General features: G+C 34.9%; 1 protein-coding gene across 9 annotated transcripts in view; it reads left to right on the top strand.

Moving 5' to 3' along the window:
- Positions 1–20,563, top strand: part of FER (FER tyrosine kinase) — a 500,422-nt gene that overhangs the window by 67,575 nt on the left and 412,284 nt on the right. For 7 of the 9 annotated variants that reach the window (XM_036886890.2, XM_036886889.2, XM_057492762.1 and 4 more), the window contains 2 exons: positions 3,147–3,320; positions 17,928–18,027. The exons of 1 other annotated variant lie outside the window; for it this stretch is intronic. In XM_036886890.2, coding sequence (XP_036742785.2) covers positions 3,147–3,320; positions 17,928–18,027 — 274 coding nt within the window. The remainder of the gene's footprint in view (positions 1–3,146; positions 3,321–17,927; positions 18,028–20,563) is intronic. One more of the 9 variants, XM_057492771.1, reaches the window with a different exon arrangement.

Here is a 20,563-nt window from a genome sequence, read left to right as displayed (position 1 = left end):
AAACAATAAAATGGTAATAAGTACATACTATAACTACCTTAAATGTAAATGGACTGAATACACCAATCAAAAGACAGAGGGTAGCAGAATGGATAAGAAACAAGACCCATCTGTATGCTGCCTGCAAGAGACTCATTTCAGACCTAAAGACATACATAGACTGTAAGTGAAGGGACGGAAGAAGATATTTCACGCAAATAATAGGGAGAAAGAAGCAGGAGTTTCAGTACTTGTATCAGAAAAAATAGATTTCAAAACCTAGAAAGTAGCAAAAGAAAAGAAGGACATTACATAATGATAAAGGAATCTGTCAAACTGGAGGTTATAGTGATTATAAATATCTGTGTACCCAACATAGGAGCACCTAAATATGTAATTCTAACAGAACTAAATGGAGAAATAGACTGCAAGTCAGCCCTGTTAGGGAACTTTTAACACACTACTTACTTCAATGGACAAATCAACCAGACAGACAATAAATAAGGTAACAGGTGCTGTGTAACAACAGACTAGATCAGATGGACTTAACAGGATATCTACAGAACATTCCACCCAAAAGCAGCAGGATACACATTCTTCTCAAGTGTACATAAAACATTTTTCTGACTAGGTCACATTTTTGGACACAAAAAGACCTTCAGTAAGTTGAAAAAGTTTGAATTTGTGCTAAGGAACTTCGCAGAGCACAGAGGTGTGATATTAGAAATAAGTTACATGAAGAAAACAAAAAATGGGCACATGGAGGCTAAACAGCATGTTTCTAAATAATCAATGGATCAGTGAAAAAAATCAAAGAAGAAATCAAGCAATACATGGAGACAATTGAAAACAAAAATTCAACAGTTCAAAATATGTGGGATGCCACAAAAGCTGTTATAAAAGGAAAATATATAGCAATACAGGCCTAACTCAAGAAAAAAGAACAATCCCAAAAAAGAGTCTAAACTCACAAACAAACGAGAAGAAGAACAAATGAAACATAAAGTTAGTAGAAGGAGGAGCATAATAAAGTTAAGAGCAGAAATAAACAAAATAGAGAAGAAGAAAACAATGAAACCAAGGGCTGGTTCTTTGAGAAAATAACAAAATAAACAAACTTCTAGCCAGACTTATCAAGAAGGAAAGAAAGAGAGAATACACAAATAAACAAATCCAAAAACAATAAAGAAATAGTAAAGAATCCTAAAATTCATGTGGGACCAGAAAAGGTCCCAAACAGCCAAAGCAAACCTGAGAAAGAAGAACAAAGCTGGGGTTATTATGCTCCCTGATTCAAGGTACACTACAAGGCTACAGTAATTCAGACAGTATGGTACTGGCACAGGAACAGACCCATAAATCAGTTGAACAGAATAGAAAGTCCAGATATAAACTCATGCATATATGGTCACTTAATATACAATAAAGGAGTGAATATACAGTGGGGATAAGACAGCCTCTTCAATAACTGGTATTTGGAAAACTGGACAGATACTTGCAAGAGAATGAAACTGGATTACTGTCTAACCCATCCCTAAAAGTAAACTCAAAATGTATTAAAGACCTAAATATAAGACATGAAAACATAAACCTCTCAGAAGGAGACACAGGCAAAAATTTGTTGAACAAAAAGCATGAGCACCTTTTTCTAGACAAATCCCCTTGGGTAAGGGAAACAAAATATAAAATGAACTAGTGGAACTACATCAAACTAAAAAGCCTCTGCACAGCAAAGGACACTATCAATAGAACAAAAGGGCAACCTATAGTTTTGGAGTATATATTCATAAATGATTTATCTGATAAAGGGTTAACATCCAAGAACTCATATGCCTCAACACCAAGAATACAAATAACCTGACTAAAAAGAGGAGTAGCTGAACAAATATTTTTGCATATAAGAAATATGGATGGCCAACAGGTACATGAAAAGATACTCTACATCATTAATCATCAGGGAAATGCAAATAAAAACCACAATGAGATATCACCTCACACCAGCCTTATATTCATCACCACAGTATTTACAATAGCCAAGTTATGGAAGCAACCTACATGTCCATCAATAGATGAATGGATAAAGAAGATGTGGTACATATACACAGTGGAATATTATTCAGCCATAAAAGAAAGAAATCCTGCCATTTTTAACAACATGGATGGACCAGGAGGATATTATGCTATGTGAAATAAGCCACATGGGGAAAGACAAATGCTGGGTGATTTCACTTATTTGTGTAATCTAAAAACAAAACAAAATGAAATGAACAAAATAGCAGTAAACTCAGCCACTGAGAAGTGACTGGTGGTTATCATCAGGCACGGGTTGAAATGGGTGGGTGGGGACGGTGATGGGGATAAGGGAGCACAAAAATTCTCAGTCATAATATAAGTTGATTTCAGGGATCATAGTATATCCTGGAGAATGTAGCCTGTGATTCTGTAACATCTTTCTTTGTTGCCAGATAGTAACTGTGCTAGTGGGAGTGAGGATTTAATACTTTTTGTACCTGTTGAGCCACTGTGCTGTATACTTGAAACCAATACAAGATTGTATATAAATTATACTTAAGTAAAAAAAATAAAAGTATAGCTAGAAAAGAAGAAAGAAGCATAAAAAGAGGAGCGAATACAATGATTGAGAAGGAATTTTTCAGAAGAGGTGGGTGACAAGTTGGTGTGTTGGGTGATACGAAGCAGAAGCTGTGCAAGCCAAAGAAGAGATTCAGTAAGGTTAATCAGCAGGATGAGATACCACAGAGACAGGTTAAGACTGAAGGTGTGTAAATTTCTGTTGTATTTGACCATTAGGAAATGGTGACCTTATTGAGGCATTTGAATGGTGTGAGCAGAAGCAATATATCAGTGTGTTGAAAAAGAAATAAAAAATGTTAAAATGAGGACTGCAAGTGTGTATTTTCAAGTATTCCTATAATTCCTTTCATAGTATTCTGTATAGTCTGATTCTCAATTTTGAAGCATTTGTGCTTAGAGTTGCATATGTTAAATATGTATTGTTTATAACTTATTGCAGTTTTCAGAAACCTTTTTTTATATTAATGTAATAATTTGTATAAAACTATATATTTAAAGTTACTGAACACTTAAAGCACAGCCTCATGGAAACCTCTAATACAGTGCTAATTTTCTTTAAATTTTTTTAAAAGTCTTGGCTACTTATGATTCAGCAGACTGAACAACTTAGTAGGATAATGAAGACACATGCAGAGGACCTAAATTCTGGACCCTTACACCGGCTCACCATGATGATCAAAGACAAGCAGCAGGTGAAGAAAAGTTTTATAGGTGTTCATCAGCAGATAGAGGCAGAGATGATCAAGGTTTGTCTTTTCATTTTGAAGTTCTTTCTTTAATTTGATATTTAAATTTGTTGAAATATTTTATCTTGTTTGTTTTTAAAATTATTCAGTCATTTCCTGAAATAGATTTTTAAGTCTCTAAAAAACATCTTTTAGTAAATATGAAGCATTATTGATTATAAAATGTACTGTTATTTAATATACTCTTGTGGAAGAAAATAATTGATGTCAATAAAACTATGATGCAATATTTTCTTACCACCTAGAAGTTATGTTTTTTACTTAGGAAAATAACTCTTAGGCATTAAAAATTTTTTTGTATCTAGTAATACTGTGCACATAATGAAAATGAAAATATTGGCAGAATAAATTAGGATCTTTCTAAATTTTCTCACATTGAGTCTATCTGTTCTAGATAACTTTTCACAATTTTTTTATTATGAAATCTTTCAAATATATAAAAGGAATAATAAAATGAGCTCCCATTGACCTACCTACCCACATAGTCTGGTTTTTTTTTGCATCTATACTGTTACCTACTTTTTTCTTCTACATTAGGTCATTTTAAAGAAAATTCTAGACATTTTATTCATAAATGTTTTAGTCTGTATTGGTAATAAAATAAGTACTCTAAAAAAACCCATAACTATAGTATCATTAACACACCTGAAAATAACAATAGTTTCTTAATGTTATTAAATATCCTGACTGTGCTTAAATTATTGTTTAAATGTTTTTTACAGTTGGTTCATTTGAATCATGATCCAAACATGGCCGATGCATTGCATTTGAATAATTCTCTCTTAATGTATAGGTTCCTTTCCCTCTGCCCTTTAAAAGTGACATTTATGTATGGAAGAAACTATAGAATTGAGTTTCCTTTAATTTGGATTTTGCTGTTAGCATTTTGTGATGTGGTTTCATATATTACTTCATCCTCCAATTTTCCTGTAAACTGGAAGTTAGATGTAGAGGTGCAATATATGAGTTAAAGAAATAAGTATTTGGTTACTCAGGTGACCAAATATATATTTCCCAGGTATGTTTTGTCTTCATCCATAGTTCCTGAAAACACTTCAGAACCTATATGTGAAATGGGAGACTTTTGGACCCCACCCAAGGGTGGGGGATGTAGGTTGAATCATCCAATGACCAGTGATTTCATCAGTCTTGACTATGCAATAACTTGACTTCTCACAAAAACCTATGAGAAGACCATATCTCTTTCTTGCATCCTGCTTCTCTGCCAGAGAGAGCTTCCATGCTTGGGGAACCAGAATGCTTCCACATGCCATTGAGCCAGGCTCCAAGCTCCATGAGGCTAGAAGCTCCTTTATTTGGGACCTCGCCCTTTGTATTTTTTCATTTGGCTGTTAACTTGTATCCTCTATGGTATCCTTTATTAAACTGGTAAATGTAAATGTTTTCCTGAGTTTTGTGAGCTCTCTAGCAAAGTAACTGAACATAAGAGGGAGGTCGTTGGAACCTCCAATCTTAGTTGGGTGGTCAGAAGCACAGGTAACTGCCTGGTGCTCGTGACTGTCATCTAGGGTAGGGAGTGGAGGGCAGTCTTGATGAACGGAGCCCTCAACCTGGGGAATCTGGTGCTGTCTTCAGGCAGATAGCATCAGAATTGAGGCTTCTGGTGTTCTAGAATTGCTCAGCGTTGTGTGCATGCAGAGCCCCCCCCCCCACCTACCCCCACATATTGGAAACTGTGCAGGAACCTGAAAAAAGTAATATTACTGCTGTGTATACTAGTATTGTTGTATGTGAAAAAGCACAAGAGCATTGATAAAATTCTGGCTGTTTCTTTTGGGCAAGACTACATCATAGGTGCTGGTGTAGACTTTTCTGTTGTTCCATATCAGGATGTATGTAATATCTACTTGTTTATCTTTTTGTGATGTTAAACCTGAGTGATAGATTCTTATGTTGCCATCCTGTTTTTAGTAGATTTTAATTTATTAGACAGTTTCCCTTCAGTCTTTCATCTAGTGAAACAAAATTGTTTTAGAAACAATTCTGTTCACTGCTTAGATCCATTATTTCAGTGGGGGTTGTAAAATGGCAATGTTTTACTTATATCATTCCTAACAATTATTAGTAGAGTTTTTCAATAAAATTTGTCCTAAATCAATTATTTGGTTACCATGAGGTATAATTCACATAGGAGAGACAAGATAAATACTTTCTTTTTGTGATTACTTTGCCAGTTTGAAGAACAATGAATTGGTTCGTTAACAACTTCAAAAGTTAAGACTACCAGTTTCTAGCCTGGCATGTAGGAAATTTTGCAAGTTGTCACTCCACCCTAACAAGTGAAAGCTGAACAAAATGAAAAATCAACAACTCTTCTTAGGTCCATAAGAGAAGTCAGATCACAGGGCAAGTGGCTGCCCTCAAAGGTGGAGAGACTGACAAGTGAACGCAGAGAATCACAGTTTATAAGAGCCTCAACCTCTTGAGGAACCAGTGCTGGGTGTAGGAAAACCTCAACAATAACTGATAAATTCTGGATACTCATTGTGGACAACTCCTACAATTAAAAACTCTGGGAGGATCCTCAGGGGCTTCCATGCTTTTGTGAGTTTTGCCTTCCAGGTGTCTGCCAGGTTCTCACAGTGAATGTTAGGGAAGAATCTCATGCTCCTGGCTTCAGGAGGGGAAAGGAACCATTTTGACAATGCCATAGAATTCTGTTCTTAACAAAATTTGCCTTCAGGGAAAATTGTTAACCATAGCCTAATTGATTTGGGGGAAGAGAAAAACCCAACTCCATCCCACTCTACCATCTTGTCCCATATAAGTGGGAGTGGGGACTGAGAAGCACATGTAAAGTTCACAGAGGCATAGGCTCAGTAAAAGACAGACCTAATCATGGGGCTAGAAAACACTTCCCCTTCCCTGACAGCTTATCACCATATTAGTAAAGGCCTATTTACATCAGTTTCTTTTACCCAATAATTATGTCTGGCAGTCAAGAAAACATGACTTAGTATACCAAAAAGCAAAAAACACAGTTGGAAGAGACAAAGCAAGCATGAGAACCAGAGATGGTAAGGATTTAGAACTGTCAGACTGGGAATTAAAAACAACTAGGAATAATATTTAGGGGTCCTAATGGATGAAGTGACAGCAGGCAAGAACAGATAGGTAGTGTAAGTAGACAGACAAACATCCTAAGAAAGAACTAAAATGAAATGCTAGAGATCAAAAACACTGTAACAGAAGTAAAGAATGACTTTGATGTGCTTATTAGGAGACTGGACACAACTGAGGAAAGAATCTCTGAACATGAGCATACATCAGTAGAAATCTTGAAAACTGAGAAGCAAAGAGAATAAAGACAGATAGAAAATCAACAGCATATTCAAGAACTGTGGGACAACTACAAAAGGGGTAATATATGTGTAATGGGGATACCAGAAGATGAAGAATGAGAGAAGGTACAGAATAAATATTTGAAATAATAATGACTGAGAATTTCACCAAATATGTCAGACACCAAAACACAGATCCAAGAAGCTCAGAGAACACCAAGCAGAACAAATGAATATAAAAACTATACCTAGGAATATCAATTTCAAACTACAGAAAAACAAAGATAAAGTCCTGAAAGAAGCCAGAGTTAAAAAGCACCCTGTCTACAGAAGAATGAATATGAGAATTACATTTGACTTCTTGGAAACCATAAAAGCAATAAGAAAGTGGAATGAAATATTTAACATGTTGAGAGATAAAATACCATCTCTGAATTCTGTACCCTGTGAAATCATCTTTTAAAAGTGAAGGAGAAATAAAGTCTTTCTCAGGCAAACAAAAATTGAGGGAATTTGTTGCCAGGAGACTGAGAAAGGAAATGATATAGGTCAAAAACTCAGATCTACATAAAGAAGAGTGTTGGGAAGGAATGAGTGAAGATAAAGACTTATTTTTCTAATTGTTAATTGGTCTAATGGATAAAAGTTTATTGAAAATAATAGCAACAATGCATTTGATTGTCTGCAATCCTGTATATGGCTTGTGTTCGTGTATGTGTGTATATATCTATATAATATATATGTTCAATGTACTTATATATAACTTAAAATAATGACAACAATGATACAAGGAATGGAAAGGAGGAATTAGGGTTTTTTGTTATTGTAAGGTGCTCACACTACTGTGATGTAGTATAGTGTTTTTTTTTTTAATGTATGCTTAGATTAGTTATAAATGTATATTGCAAACTGTAGGGCAGCCACTAAAGAAAGTAAAAAAAAGTATAACTGATATGCTAATAAATAAAAGAAAACAGACAAAAAGATGGCGGCGTGAGAGGAGAGACAGAGAATTCCTCCTAAAACTGGATACAATTAGAAAATATAGTTGGCGCAACGAATCCTGAGAGAGCAACAGGAAAGAGGACGGCACCAGACTGCATACATCTGGAGAAAAGAGTAGACCTCACTGAACAGGGTAACGTACCAGAGCTGTGGCTCGGTGGGAACTGAGCCATTTCCCCACCGCAGCTCACCGGCGGGAGGAACAGAAATTGAGCAGGGAGGGAGTGGAAGGCTTGGGACTGCTGAATACCTAGCTCCAGAGATCTGTGCTTTCATGGTGCTTTCATCATACTCTTCTGATTACGGGATTGGAAAGGTGGGACAGGTGGAGTTCCTGGGGAGACTGGGATTCTGGGTGCTTGGAGAAAGCAGGGATCCATATCTGGCTGCTCTGGGACAAAAACTTATACCTGTGTGCCCGGCCCACTGGCTCAGGCAGTGGAGACAGGCACAGCAGCCGGGAAGCAGGCAACAGCTCTTTCCTCCCCCCAGGCACCAATACTGCTCGCCGGCGAACCCAGACATTGCTTCAGGGGCTGAGCAGCTCCAGAATAGAGCTTCTGGACACTAGAGGGAGCCACATGCAAATATGAAATGCCAAAGAAACCTGGTCCAGAGTAAAATTATTAATACAACTCCCGAGAAAGATTTAAATGATAAGGACCTTGTGTCTCTTCCTGAAAGGGAGTTCAAAATAAAAATCATCAACATGATATTGGAGGTACGGAAAGACAACCAAGAACTCAGGAATGAATTTAGGTCGGAGATCCGATCGTTGAAGAGCATGATGGAGGGTATTAAAAACAGGTTGGATGCAGTGGAGGACACGATAAATGTAATAGAAACTAGAGAAGAGGAATACAAAGAAGCTGAGGCACAGAGAGCAAAAAGGATCTCTAAAAATGAAAGAATATTGAGAGAACTGTGTGACTGTGACCAATCCAAATGAAACAATATTCGCATTATAGGGATACCAGAAGAAGAAGAAGAAGAGAGAGAAAGGGATAGAAGGTGTCTTTGAGGATAGTTGCTGAAAACTTCCCCAATCTGGGGAAGGAGATAGTGTCTCAGGCCATGGAGATCCACAGATCTCCCAACACAAGGGACCCAAGGAAGACAAAACCAAGACACATAGTAATTAAAGTGGAAAAGATCAACGATAAGGACAGACTGTTAAAAGCAGCCAGAGACAGAAATAAGATCACATGCAAAGGAAAGCCCATCAAGCTAAGATCAGACTTCTCAGCAGAAACCTTACAGGCCAGAAGGGAGTGGCATGATGTATTTAATGCCCTGAAGCAGAAGGGCCTGGAACTAAGATTACTTTATCTGGCAAGATTATCATTTAATTTGAAGGAGGGATTAAACAATTTGCAGATAAGCAAAAGCTGAGAGAATTTACCTCCCACAAACCATCTCTATAGTCTATTTTGGAGGGACTGCTATAGATGGAAGTGTTCCTAAGGTTGAATAACTGTCACCAGAGGTAATAAAACCACTGTAAAGAAAGTAGAACAGCTAATTACTAAGCAAATGCAAAATTAAATTAACTATCCCCAAAGTCAATCAAGGGATAGACAAAAAGTACAGAATATGATACCTAATATATAAAGAATGGAGGAGGAAGAAAAAGGAGGAGAAACAGAAAAGAACCTTTAGATTGTGTTTGTAACAGCATACTAAGTGAGTTAAGATAGACTCTTAGATAGTAAGGAAATTAACCTTGACCCTTTGGTAACCACGAATCTAAAACCTGCAATGGCAATAAGTACATACCTATTGATAATCACCCTAAGTGTAAATGGACTGAATGTACCAATCAAAAGACATAGAGTCACTGAATGGATAAAAAAAGAAGACCCATGTATATGCTGCTTACAAGAGACTCACCTGAAACCCAAAGACATGCACAGACTAAAAGTCAAGGGATGGAAAAAGATATTTCATGCAAACAACAGGGAGAAAAAAAGCACGTGTTGCAGTATTAGTATCAGACAAAATAGACTTCAAAACATAGAAAGTAACAAGAGATAAAGACGGACATAACACAATGATAAAGGGGTCAGTCCAACAAGAGGATATAACCATTATAAGTATATATGCACCCAACACAGGAGCACGGCATATGTGAAACAAATACTAACAGAAATAAAGGAGGAAATAGAATGCAATGCATTCCTTTTAGGAGACTTCAACATACCATTCACTCCGAAGGACAGTTCCACCAGACAGAAAATAAGTAAGGACACAGAGGCACTGAACAACACACTAGAATAGATGGACCTAATAGACATCTATAGAACTCTACACCCAATAGCAACAGGGTACACATTCTTCTCAAGTGCACATGGAACATTCTCCAGAATAGACCACATACTGGGACACAAAAAGTGCCTCAGTAAATTCAAAAAGATTGAAATTCAACCAATCAACTTTTCAGACCACAAAGGTATAAAACTATAAATAAATTGTACAAAGAAAGCAAAAAGGCCCACAAACACAAGGAGGCTTAACAACATGCTCCTAAATAATCAACGGATCAATGACCAAATTATAATAGAGATCAAGCAATATATGGAAACAAATGACAACAACTACAACAACAAAACAAAGCCCCAACTTGTGTGGGACGATGCAAAAGCAGTCTTAAGAGGAAAGTATATACCAATCCAGGCATATTTAAAGAAGGAAGAACAAAGCAAATAAATAGTCTAACATCACAATTAGTAAAATTGGGAAAAAGAAGAACAAATAAGGGCTAAAGTCAGCAGAAGGAGGGACATAATAAAGATTAGAGAAGAAATAAATAAAATTGAGAAGAATAAAGCAATAGAAAAAAATCAATGAAACCAAGAGCTGGTTCTTTGAGAAAATAAACAAAATAGATAAGCCTCTAGCCAGATTTATTAAGGGAAAAAGAGAATCAACACACATCAACAGAATCAGAAATGAGAAAGGAAAAATCACGACGGAACTCACAGAAATACAAAGAATTATTAGAGACTACTATTAAAACCTATATGCTAACAAGCTGGAAAACCTAGAAGAAATGGACAACTTCCTAGAAAAATACAACCTTCCAAGACTAACCAAGGTAGAAACACAAAATCTAAACAAACCAATTACCAGCAATGAAATTGAAGTGGTAATCAAAAAACTACCCACGAACAAAACCCCTGGGCCAGATAGATTTACCTCGGAATTTTGTCAGACATATAGAGAAGATATAATACCCATTCTCCTTAAACTTTTCCAAAAAAAGAAGAGGAGAGAATACTCCCAAACTCATTCTATGAAGCCAACATCACCCTAATACCAAAACCAGGCAAAGACCCCACCAAAAAAGAAAACTACAGACCAATATCCCTGATGAACACAGATGCAAAAATACTCAACAAAATATTAGCAAACTGAATTCTAAATACATCAAGAGGATCATACACCATGAGCAACTGGGATTCATCCCAGGGATGCAAGGATGGTACAACAGAAAATCCATCAACATCATCCACCACATCAACAAAAAGGACAAAAACCACATGATCATTTCCACAGATGCTGAAAAAGCATTTGACAAAATTCAACATCCATTTATGATAAAAACTCTTAACAAAATGGGTAAGAGAGCAAGTACCTCCACATAATAAAGGCCATATATGATAAACCCACAGCCAACATCATACTGAACAGTGAGAAGCTGAAAGCTTTTCCTCTGAGATCGGGAACAAGACAGGGATGCCCACTCTCCACACTGTTATTCAACATAGTACTGGAGGCCCTAGCCACAGCAATAACACAAAACAAAGAAATACAAGGAATCCAGATTGGTAAAGAAGAAGTCAAACTGTCACTATTTGCAGATGACATGATATTGTACATAAAAAACCCTAAAGACTCCACTCCAAAACTACTAGAACTGATATCAGAATACAGCAAAGTTGCAGGATACAAAATTAACACACAGAAATCTGTGGCTTTCCTATACACTAACAATGAACTAATAGAAAGAGAAATCAGGAAAACAATTCCACTCACAGTTGCATCAAAAAGAATAAAATACTTAGGAATAAACCTAACCAAGGAAGTGAAAGATGTATACCCTGGAAACTATAAGACACTTAAGAAAACTTAAAGAGGACACTAACAAATGGAAACTCATCCCATTCTCTTGGCTAGGAAGAATTAATATCGTCAAAATGGCTATCCTACCTAGAGCAATATACAGCTTCAATGCTATCCCTATCAAATTACCAGCAATATTCTTCAACGAACTGGAACAAATAGTTCAAAAATTCATATGGAAACACCAAAGACCCCGAATAGCCAAAGCAATCCTGAGAAGGAAGAATAAAGCGGGGGGTGGGGAGGGGGCTGTCTCTCCCCAACTGCAAGCTCTACTACAAAGCCACAGTAATGAAGACAGTTTGGTACTGGCACAAGAACAGAGCCACAGACCAGTGGAACAGAATAGAGACACCAGATATTAACCCAAACATATATGGTCAATTAATATATGATAAAGGAGCCATGGACATACAATGGGGAAATGACAGTCTCTTCAACAGATGGTGCTGGGAAAACTGGACAGCTACATGTAAGAGAATGAAACTGGATCATTGTCTAACCCCATACACAAAAGTAAATTCGAAATGGATCAAAGATCTGAATGTATGTCATGAAACCATAAAACTCTTAGGAAAAAACAGGCAAAAATATCTTGGACATAAACATGTGTGACTTCTTCATGAATATATCTCCCCGGGCAAGGGAAACAAAAGCAAAAATGAACAAGTGGGACTATATCAAGGTGAAAAGCTTCTGTACAGCAAAGGACACCATCAATAGAACAAAAAGGTATCCTGCAGTACGGGAGAATATATTCATAAATGACAGATTTGATAAAGGGTTGACATCCAATATATATAAAGGTCTCATGCACCTCAACAAACAAAAAGTCAACAATCCAATAAAAAAATGGCCAGAGGAGATGAACAGACAATTCTCCAAAGAAGAAATTCAGATGCCCAACAGGCACATGAAAAGATGCTACCCATTGCTAGTCATCAGAGAAATGCAAATTAAAAGTACAATGAGATACCACCTCACACCAGTAAGGATCGCCACCATCCAAAAGACAAACAACAACAAATGTTGGTGAAATTGTGAAGAAAGGGGAACCCTCCTACACTGCTGGTGGGAATATAAATTTGTTCAACCATTGTGGAAAGCAGTATGGAAGTTCCTCAAAAAACTCAAAATAGAAATACCATTTGACCCAGGAATTTCACTCCTACGAATTTACCCAAAGAATGTAGCAGCCCTGTTTGAAAAAGACAGATGCACCCCTATGTTTATCGCAGCACTATTTACAATAGCCAAGAAATGGAAGCAACCTAAGTGTGCATGAGTAGATGAATGGATAAAGAAGAGGTGGTACATATACACAATGGAATATTATTCAGCCATAAGAAGAAAACAAATCCTACCATTTGCAACAACATGGATGGAGCTAGAGGGTTTTATGCTCAGTGAAATAAGCCAGCCGGAGAAAGACAAGTACCAGATGATTTCACTCATATGTGGAATATAAGAACAAAGGGAAAATTTTAGAAACAAAACAGCAGCAGAATCAGAGAACCCAAGAAAGGACTAACAGTTACCAAAGGGAAAGGGACTGGGGAGGATGGGTGGGAAGGGAGGGATAAGGGCATGGAAAAAGAAAGGAGGCCTTACGAGTAGCATGTATGATATGGGGGGAGGCTTAGGGAGTGATATGCAACACAGAGAAGAGAAGTAGTGACTGTATATCATCTTACTATGCTGATGGACAGTGACTGTCATGGGGTTTTTGTCTGGGCGTTTGGTGAAGGGGGAAGTCTAGTAAACATAATGTTCTTCATGTAATTGTAGATTGATGATAACAAAATGAATAAAAAAAAAGAGAAAACAGAGTCATATAAAATATTCAGTTAAATTCCCAAAATACTGAAAAAGAGTGGAAGAGAAAACTAGGGACAAATACCAAGGGTAACAACTAGGAAACAGTAACAAATATGGTAGATATTAATCCAGGTATATCTATAATTACCTTGAAGATCAGTGTTCTAAAAGAACTAGTTAAAAGACTGATTGTCAGAGTGGATCAGAAAATAAGACCCAACCATATGTTTTTGAGGAGAAACCCAGTTTTTATGTAAAGATACATGTAGGTTAACATTAAGTTGATGGAGAAAAGATAGGAATTACATATGATAAAGGGGTCAGTTCTCCAAGAAGACATACAGTCCTTAACATGCACGTGCCTAACAACATAATGTCAAAATGCTGACAGACCTGCAAACATTGATAGAATTACAGGGAGAAATAGATGAGTCTTATTTTACAGTTGATGACTTAATAGTACCTCTCCCCTTCTCCCTACCCCCAGTCAGAAATGGACAAATTCAGCAGGTAGAAAATCAGTAAAGACATAGTTGAACTTAATAATACCATCAACAGCTAGATGTAATGAGTATCTATAGACTACTTGATCCCACGACAGTAGAATACACGTTTCTCAAGTCATATGAAACATTCAACAAGATAGACCTCATTCTAAACCTTGTATTAGACCTTCATAAATTTAAAGGAATAGAAATCATATAATGTCTACTTTGAGACCACAATGGAGTTAAACTAGAAATCAGTGATAGGAAGATAGCTGGAAAATTCCCAGATACTTGGAGATTGAACAAAACACTTCTAAATGACAAATGGATCAAAGAAAAAAACTCAAGAAAAATAAAAAAATATGAACTAAATGAAAATGAAAATAAAACTATCAAAATTTGTGAGATGCAAGAAAAACATTGCTCAGAGGGAAATTTATAGCTTTGAATGCATTTTTTAGAAAAGAACAAAAATCAATCATCTAAGCTTCCACCTAGGACAATAGGAAAAGAAGATGATATCAAGTCCAAAGTAAACAGAAAAAAAGAAATAATAAAAATTAGAGCAGGAGTCAATGAAAATGAAATCATTAAATCAGTATTGAAAAAATCCACATAATTAAAAGCTGGTTCTTTGAAAATACCAATAAAATCAATAAAACTCTAACTATCTCTAGCCAGGCCAACTAACAACAGAAAAAGTGCAGGTACAAATTACTAATATCAGAAGTGAAAGAGAGGACATCATTTTGTATTCCATGCATATTAAGTAGATAATGAAGGAATACTATGAACAACTCTGTGCCCACAAATTTGATAACCTAGGATAAATGGGCCAATAACATGAAGGGCACAATCTTCTAAAACTTATAAAAGGAGATACAGAAAATCTGAGTAGGCACATATCTATTAAAGTTTTAATAATTTTCCATAACAAAGTACCAGGCTCAAATGGCTTCAGGCTTAGAAGGCTTCACTGGTGAAGTCTGTTCAACATTTAAGAGAGAAATTATATCAATTTTCTTTAAATTTTTTCTTTCAGAAAAAGAAACAGAGGGAGACTTCCTAACTCATTCCATGAGGCCAGCCTAGTACCTAACACCAAAACCAAAGACATGAGGAGAAAAGAAAAGTACAGACCAATATTTCTCATGAACATAGATGCAAAAGTCCTCAAATTATTTAGAAATTGAATCCAACAATGTGCAAAAAGAATTATATTCCATGACTAAATGTGGTTTATCTCAGATATACAAACTTGATTCAGCATTTGAAAATCAGTTAGTGGAATCCGTCACATCAACAGACTAAAAAAGGAAAATCACATGAGCATAGGAATAGATGGAGAAAAAGCATTTGACGAAATTCAACACCCATTAGTGATAAAAACTCTCAGTAAACTAGTAATAGAGAGGAACTTCCCTAACTTGATAAAGATTATCTACCGAAGACCTACAGATAACATATTTAATGATGAGAAACATGAAGCTTTCCCACTAAGATCAGGAGCAAAGCAAGGATATCTCCTCTTACCACCATTTTTTAATGCCATACTGGATATCTTAGCTAGTGCAGTAGGACAAGAAAAGGGAATAAAAGATATAGTGATTGGGAGTGAAGAAATAAAGCAATCTTTGTTCAAAGATGACATTATTGTCTATGTGGAAAATCCAAGTGAATCAACAGCAAACTCTTAGAACTAAGTGATTGTGCCAAGATTGCAGGTACAGTGTTAACATACAAGTCAATCACTTTTGTGGATACCAGCAATGAACAAATGGAATATGAAATTAAAAAAGAACACCATCTACATTAGCATCTTTAAACATGCAAGAGGAATAAATATAACAAAGTACATACAAGATCTATAGAAGGCAAATGATAGAACTCTGATGAGAGAAATCAAAGATGAACTAATTGGAGAGATATCCCATATCCATGTATGAGAAGACTCAATATTTTGAAGATGTTAGTTCTTCCAAATGGCTTTATAGATTCAACACAATCCCAGTCAAAAGTCCAAGCAAGTTATTTTGTGGATATTGATAAACTGATTCTAAAGTTCACTAGAGAAGAAAAAGGCCTAGAATAGCCAACAGAATACTGAAGAACAAAGTTGGTGAAGTGATAGTACCTAATTTTAAGACTTCTTATAAAGACACAGTAATCAATTTGTGAAAGATAGTAGAAAAATAGACAAGTAGACAAACAGATCAATGGAATAAAATAGAGACCCCAGAAACAGACCCACATAAGTACAGTCAATTGATCTTTGACAAAGAGGCAAAGTCACAGCAGTGAAAGAAACAGCATTTTCAAAGTATGGTGCTGGAAAGTGAATATCAGTATGCAAAAAATGAATCTAGACACAAACCTTACACCCATCACAAAAATTAACTCAAAATGGATCACAGACTTAAATGTAAAACATAAACTGTAAAGCTCCTAGAGGATACATAGGAAAAAACCTATATGACTTTGGGTATAAGGAGACTTTTTAGGTACAGTAACAAAGGCACAGTCCATGAAATAAATCATTGATAAGATGGACTTCATCAAAATTAAAAACTTCTACTCTGTAAAATGCTATGTCAAAAGAATGAGGAGATGAGCCATAGAATGGGTGAAAATATTTGCCGAAGACATATCTGATAAAGAACCGTTCCCTAAAATATACAAAGAACTCTTAAACGTCCACTAAGAAAATAATCTGATTAAAAAATGGGCCAAAGACTTTAACAGAACTCTCCAAACACATGCAGGTGGCAAATACCCACATGACAAGATGCTCCACATCATGTCATCAGGGAAATGCAAATTTCTTGCTGCTTTTAAGAAAGAAAGCCTATTAAGAAAAAAAAAAGTTGACTAGTGAGTGTTTTTTTTTCTTTAAGTATCTTTGATAACAATCTTATATTGGTTTCAAATTATAGCACAGTGGTTCAACAGTTACCCATATTATTAAATTCTCCTCCCCACTAGTGTAAATACTGTCAATGAAGAGAGATGTTACAGAATCATTGGCTATATTCTCCGTGCTGTACTACTATCCCCGTAAGTGAGGTTTTTTTTTTAAGGGAATGATTCTAACTCATTCATACCTATATCACAGTTGTTGATAATTCTATTTACACATTGTCATCCTTCCTGCCATCAAGAACATCAGTGTTACAGAGTTTGTTAAAAATTGGGCTCTGCAATTTTCTTCCAAGTTTACACCCCTTTTGCAAGTTTTTGATGCTACTGATTTCTTAGTCTTCTCAGAAGGTATATTAGAAATTTTTCATATACCATCTAGGACTCTTATTTTTTCCTTAAATGCTATTTAAATGGCTTTTTGACTGTAGAGTCAAGTATTTGAGTTTGTTTAGTCTTTTGCAGAAATAATAACCAAGTCCATGCATGTGTGTGGTGACTGTTGTTGTGATTGCTGCCTGGCCAACAGTGATGGTTAGTTGCATCTTTTCAGAAATGTTACAGTGTCCAAAAAAAGGAATCATGTTTGAAATGGTGAACTATGACAACTCAAAGTTACTCTGTGTAATTAAAACAAATATTTAAATTAGCTTTTTTATTAGAGAAAATGTTTCTGTACACAGCAAATTAATATACTGATCTCTAAAACTTAGATGATAGCACACTATTTCTTGATATGTTCTTTTTAAGAAATATTTTTCTTTTTTAATATGCTATTGAATTTATCACTAATTTCTAAACTAATTTTTATTTTATTGTCTATAATTGTATTAAAGAGCAACTCTGACACAGAGTAATAAAATGCACATCAATTACTGCTTTGGAACTTAAGTTCTTGACCAATGTAAATTTAAGTGTTTAAAATTTGTTTTTGCATTTCTCTTTTTTTTTGACAGGTTACAAAGACAGAACTAGAGAAATTAAAATCCAGCTATAGACAATTAATAAAAGAAATGAATTCTGCCAAAGAGAAATATAAGGAAGCTTTAGCTAAAGGTATGGCAAAATTATGAAGAATGTTTATTTTAGTGATTTTTATTCTTATCATTTGAAAGTTATGTGTAGTAGAATGATTCCACTTAGACCAACTCACATTTTTAAAAATATGAAAGTAAGCCAAAATAGACTAATTGGTAAACCATGTAATGTCTTTCTAAGTTTTTGTTTTTAAAAATGATGCAAAGTCTTTTAAAATTATTTTTGTCTTTATTTTATACATGAGAAAGAGGACACTGAGACCTCAATATTTTGATTAGTTCATTAGTACTTTTGAATAGTTCATACTAAATGGAATTATATAGCACTTCTGATAGAATGAAGGAATGTGTAGTTTTCTCTCTAGCATCTGATTTACTTATTTAATTATTGAGTACTAAATCAGAAAAATAAGGTTGTATTTGCTTAGAAGTCTTTCAAAATCTCCCTTTTATCTGAAGTATTTAAAAGCCATTAAAACCACAACACCATTTTATAGCATTATTTTGCTTTGTTAGCTTAGTTTTGTGTGTCTATACTGTCCTCAAGTTTTCATAAAAATCTTTGGAAGTAAATGGAAAGTGAGGCCTATTATTTATGTCTCAAACAGAGATTTATGGCTATAGGTTTAAAATACGACTAAGTGGTCTTCATATTTGGATTTTTTTGTATTATAGAAGTTGTAGTTTTTTACAAAAAATTTCTGCCTGACAAAATATAATTTTATTAGAAACTGTATTTTCTTTTGATTATTAAATTTACCTTTCTCTTTGTCTTTTACTTGTTATATATTGTTATTTTGTAGAGGTAAATGAAGTAAATAGCTCCTGTATTTGGATCTGTTTTTCACAGTGAAAAGGGTGCGTTTCTGTTATTATTCCCAGGAGACTAGAAGAGATACTGGTTTAGATGCAGTGCCCTCCTCCCCCTTTGTTCTTCCCTTTCTGTCTCTTTTCCCTCTCTTCTTCCTGTTTCTCCTCTCTGTTCCTCAGTCTCCTTCCTTCTATTCGTTCCTTCCTTTCATTCCCTTGCTCTCCTTTCTCCTCTCCATCTTCCAGCATATACGTTGTTTACCCCTCTCCTCGTCTCCACCACTCCTACATTTACTTCATGTTTCTTCTTACAGTGCTTCTGTTGCTTTTTTAGGGAAGATGTATCCCTGTTCACAGTTTTCTAATTTTTACTTATTTTTCATGTACTTTATATATCTTATTATTTTGAGATAATGATCTCTTTATTAATTTAAGCATGTCTTTTAAAATGCTTGTTATTCCAGTTATATACATTATTTAAATGAAGAGAGAAAAAAATGGCATGGCATAGTGGAAAGATCATAGACTTTGGAGTCAGATATTCTTGGGTGTAAGTCCCAATATTGTATGATTATTTCATAGATTTTTAAACTTTTTATACCTAATTATTATTCCTTTGTTTTTAAGAGAACCTTAGATAATCAAGAAATGTTTACCAAACACTTGCCATCTTTTAGTTAGTGGGATTCAAATGGTATTTCCTAGGCATTCAAGGAGCTTACCAATTTTTAGTTGTTATTCTAACTTGGAAACTTCAAGTCTTACCCTCTTTCAAAATTTAGCTTTCATACAAGGGACTTTGTCAGTTCATCAAGAGTAGTTCAGAAATAGTTCTGTACATTAAGCATTACTATTCAGTCAGAGCAGTTAATTTATAATCATTATTTAATATCTGGCTAACATTTTCAAATTAGTGCCTTATAAATGTCCATATTAAATTCATCCAGAGCAAGTGATGACTTAATTCAACTGTTTTGTAATCCAGCTATGCTAAGTATGTCACACTAGATATGTATCTGTTGAGAATGATTAGTCAGAAAAAGAAATACATAATTATTACCAAATCTTTGATACTTATTTATTTTTTCAACTACAAAATAAGCAAGTGTTTCTGTTTTTATTTTTTACAATTTTTAAATTAAGGTGTTATTGATATGCACTCTTATGAAGGTTTCACATGAAAAACAATGTGGTTACTACCTTCACCCATTTTACTGAGTCCTCTCCATACCCTATTGTAGTCACTATCCATCAGTTTTGATACTTATTTTTAATGATAGTTTATTTTTGTTTAAAAAATGCAATCTAATTCTGATGTCATGAAGTTTTACACCGCTCTTGTACCTAATACATTATTAAAGATTATTCACATATAATAATTGTTCTTTATTACTTTTGATCTAGATACACCATTTAGTTTATATTAATAGTAGGGAGGCATCTAGAAAATCTGAAGACTGTAGTTTTAATTGATTTTAAGAAGTATATTATTGAATTTCCTGAAATTAAGTTATGTATGCTTATTTACATTTGTCTATCTAAAGGTATTAGCGATGCTGTTTTCCTATTTTCAGGAATTTGATTGCTACCATTAATCAATTTATAATGTATAGAATATGTATTTTTAAAATAAGTTCTTATATAGTTGTGTTGTATGCATGAGACATATGTAAATTTCTTTTCTAACCAAAATTACCTTTATACTCACATTTACATGAAAAAGTATACAGTTATGTTTTTGAAAA

Source organism: Manis pentadactyla, chromosome 2 (assembly GCF_030020395.1).
Source record: "Manis pentadactyla isolate mManPen7 chromosome 2, mManPen7.hap1, whole genome shotgun sequence".
NCBI classification, from domain to species: Eukaryota; Metazoa; Chordata; class Mammalia; order Pholidota; family Manidae; genus Manis; species Manis pentadactyla.
The sequence above is the reverse complement of the archived record's forward strand: the minus strand, read 5'-3'. Positions and strand labels throughout refer to the sequence as shown.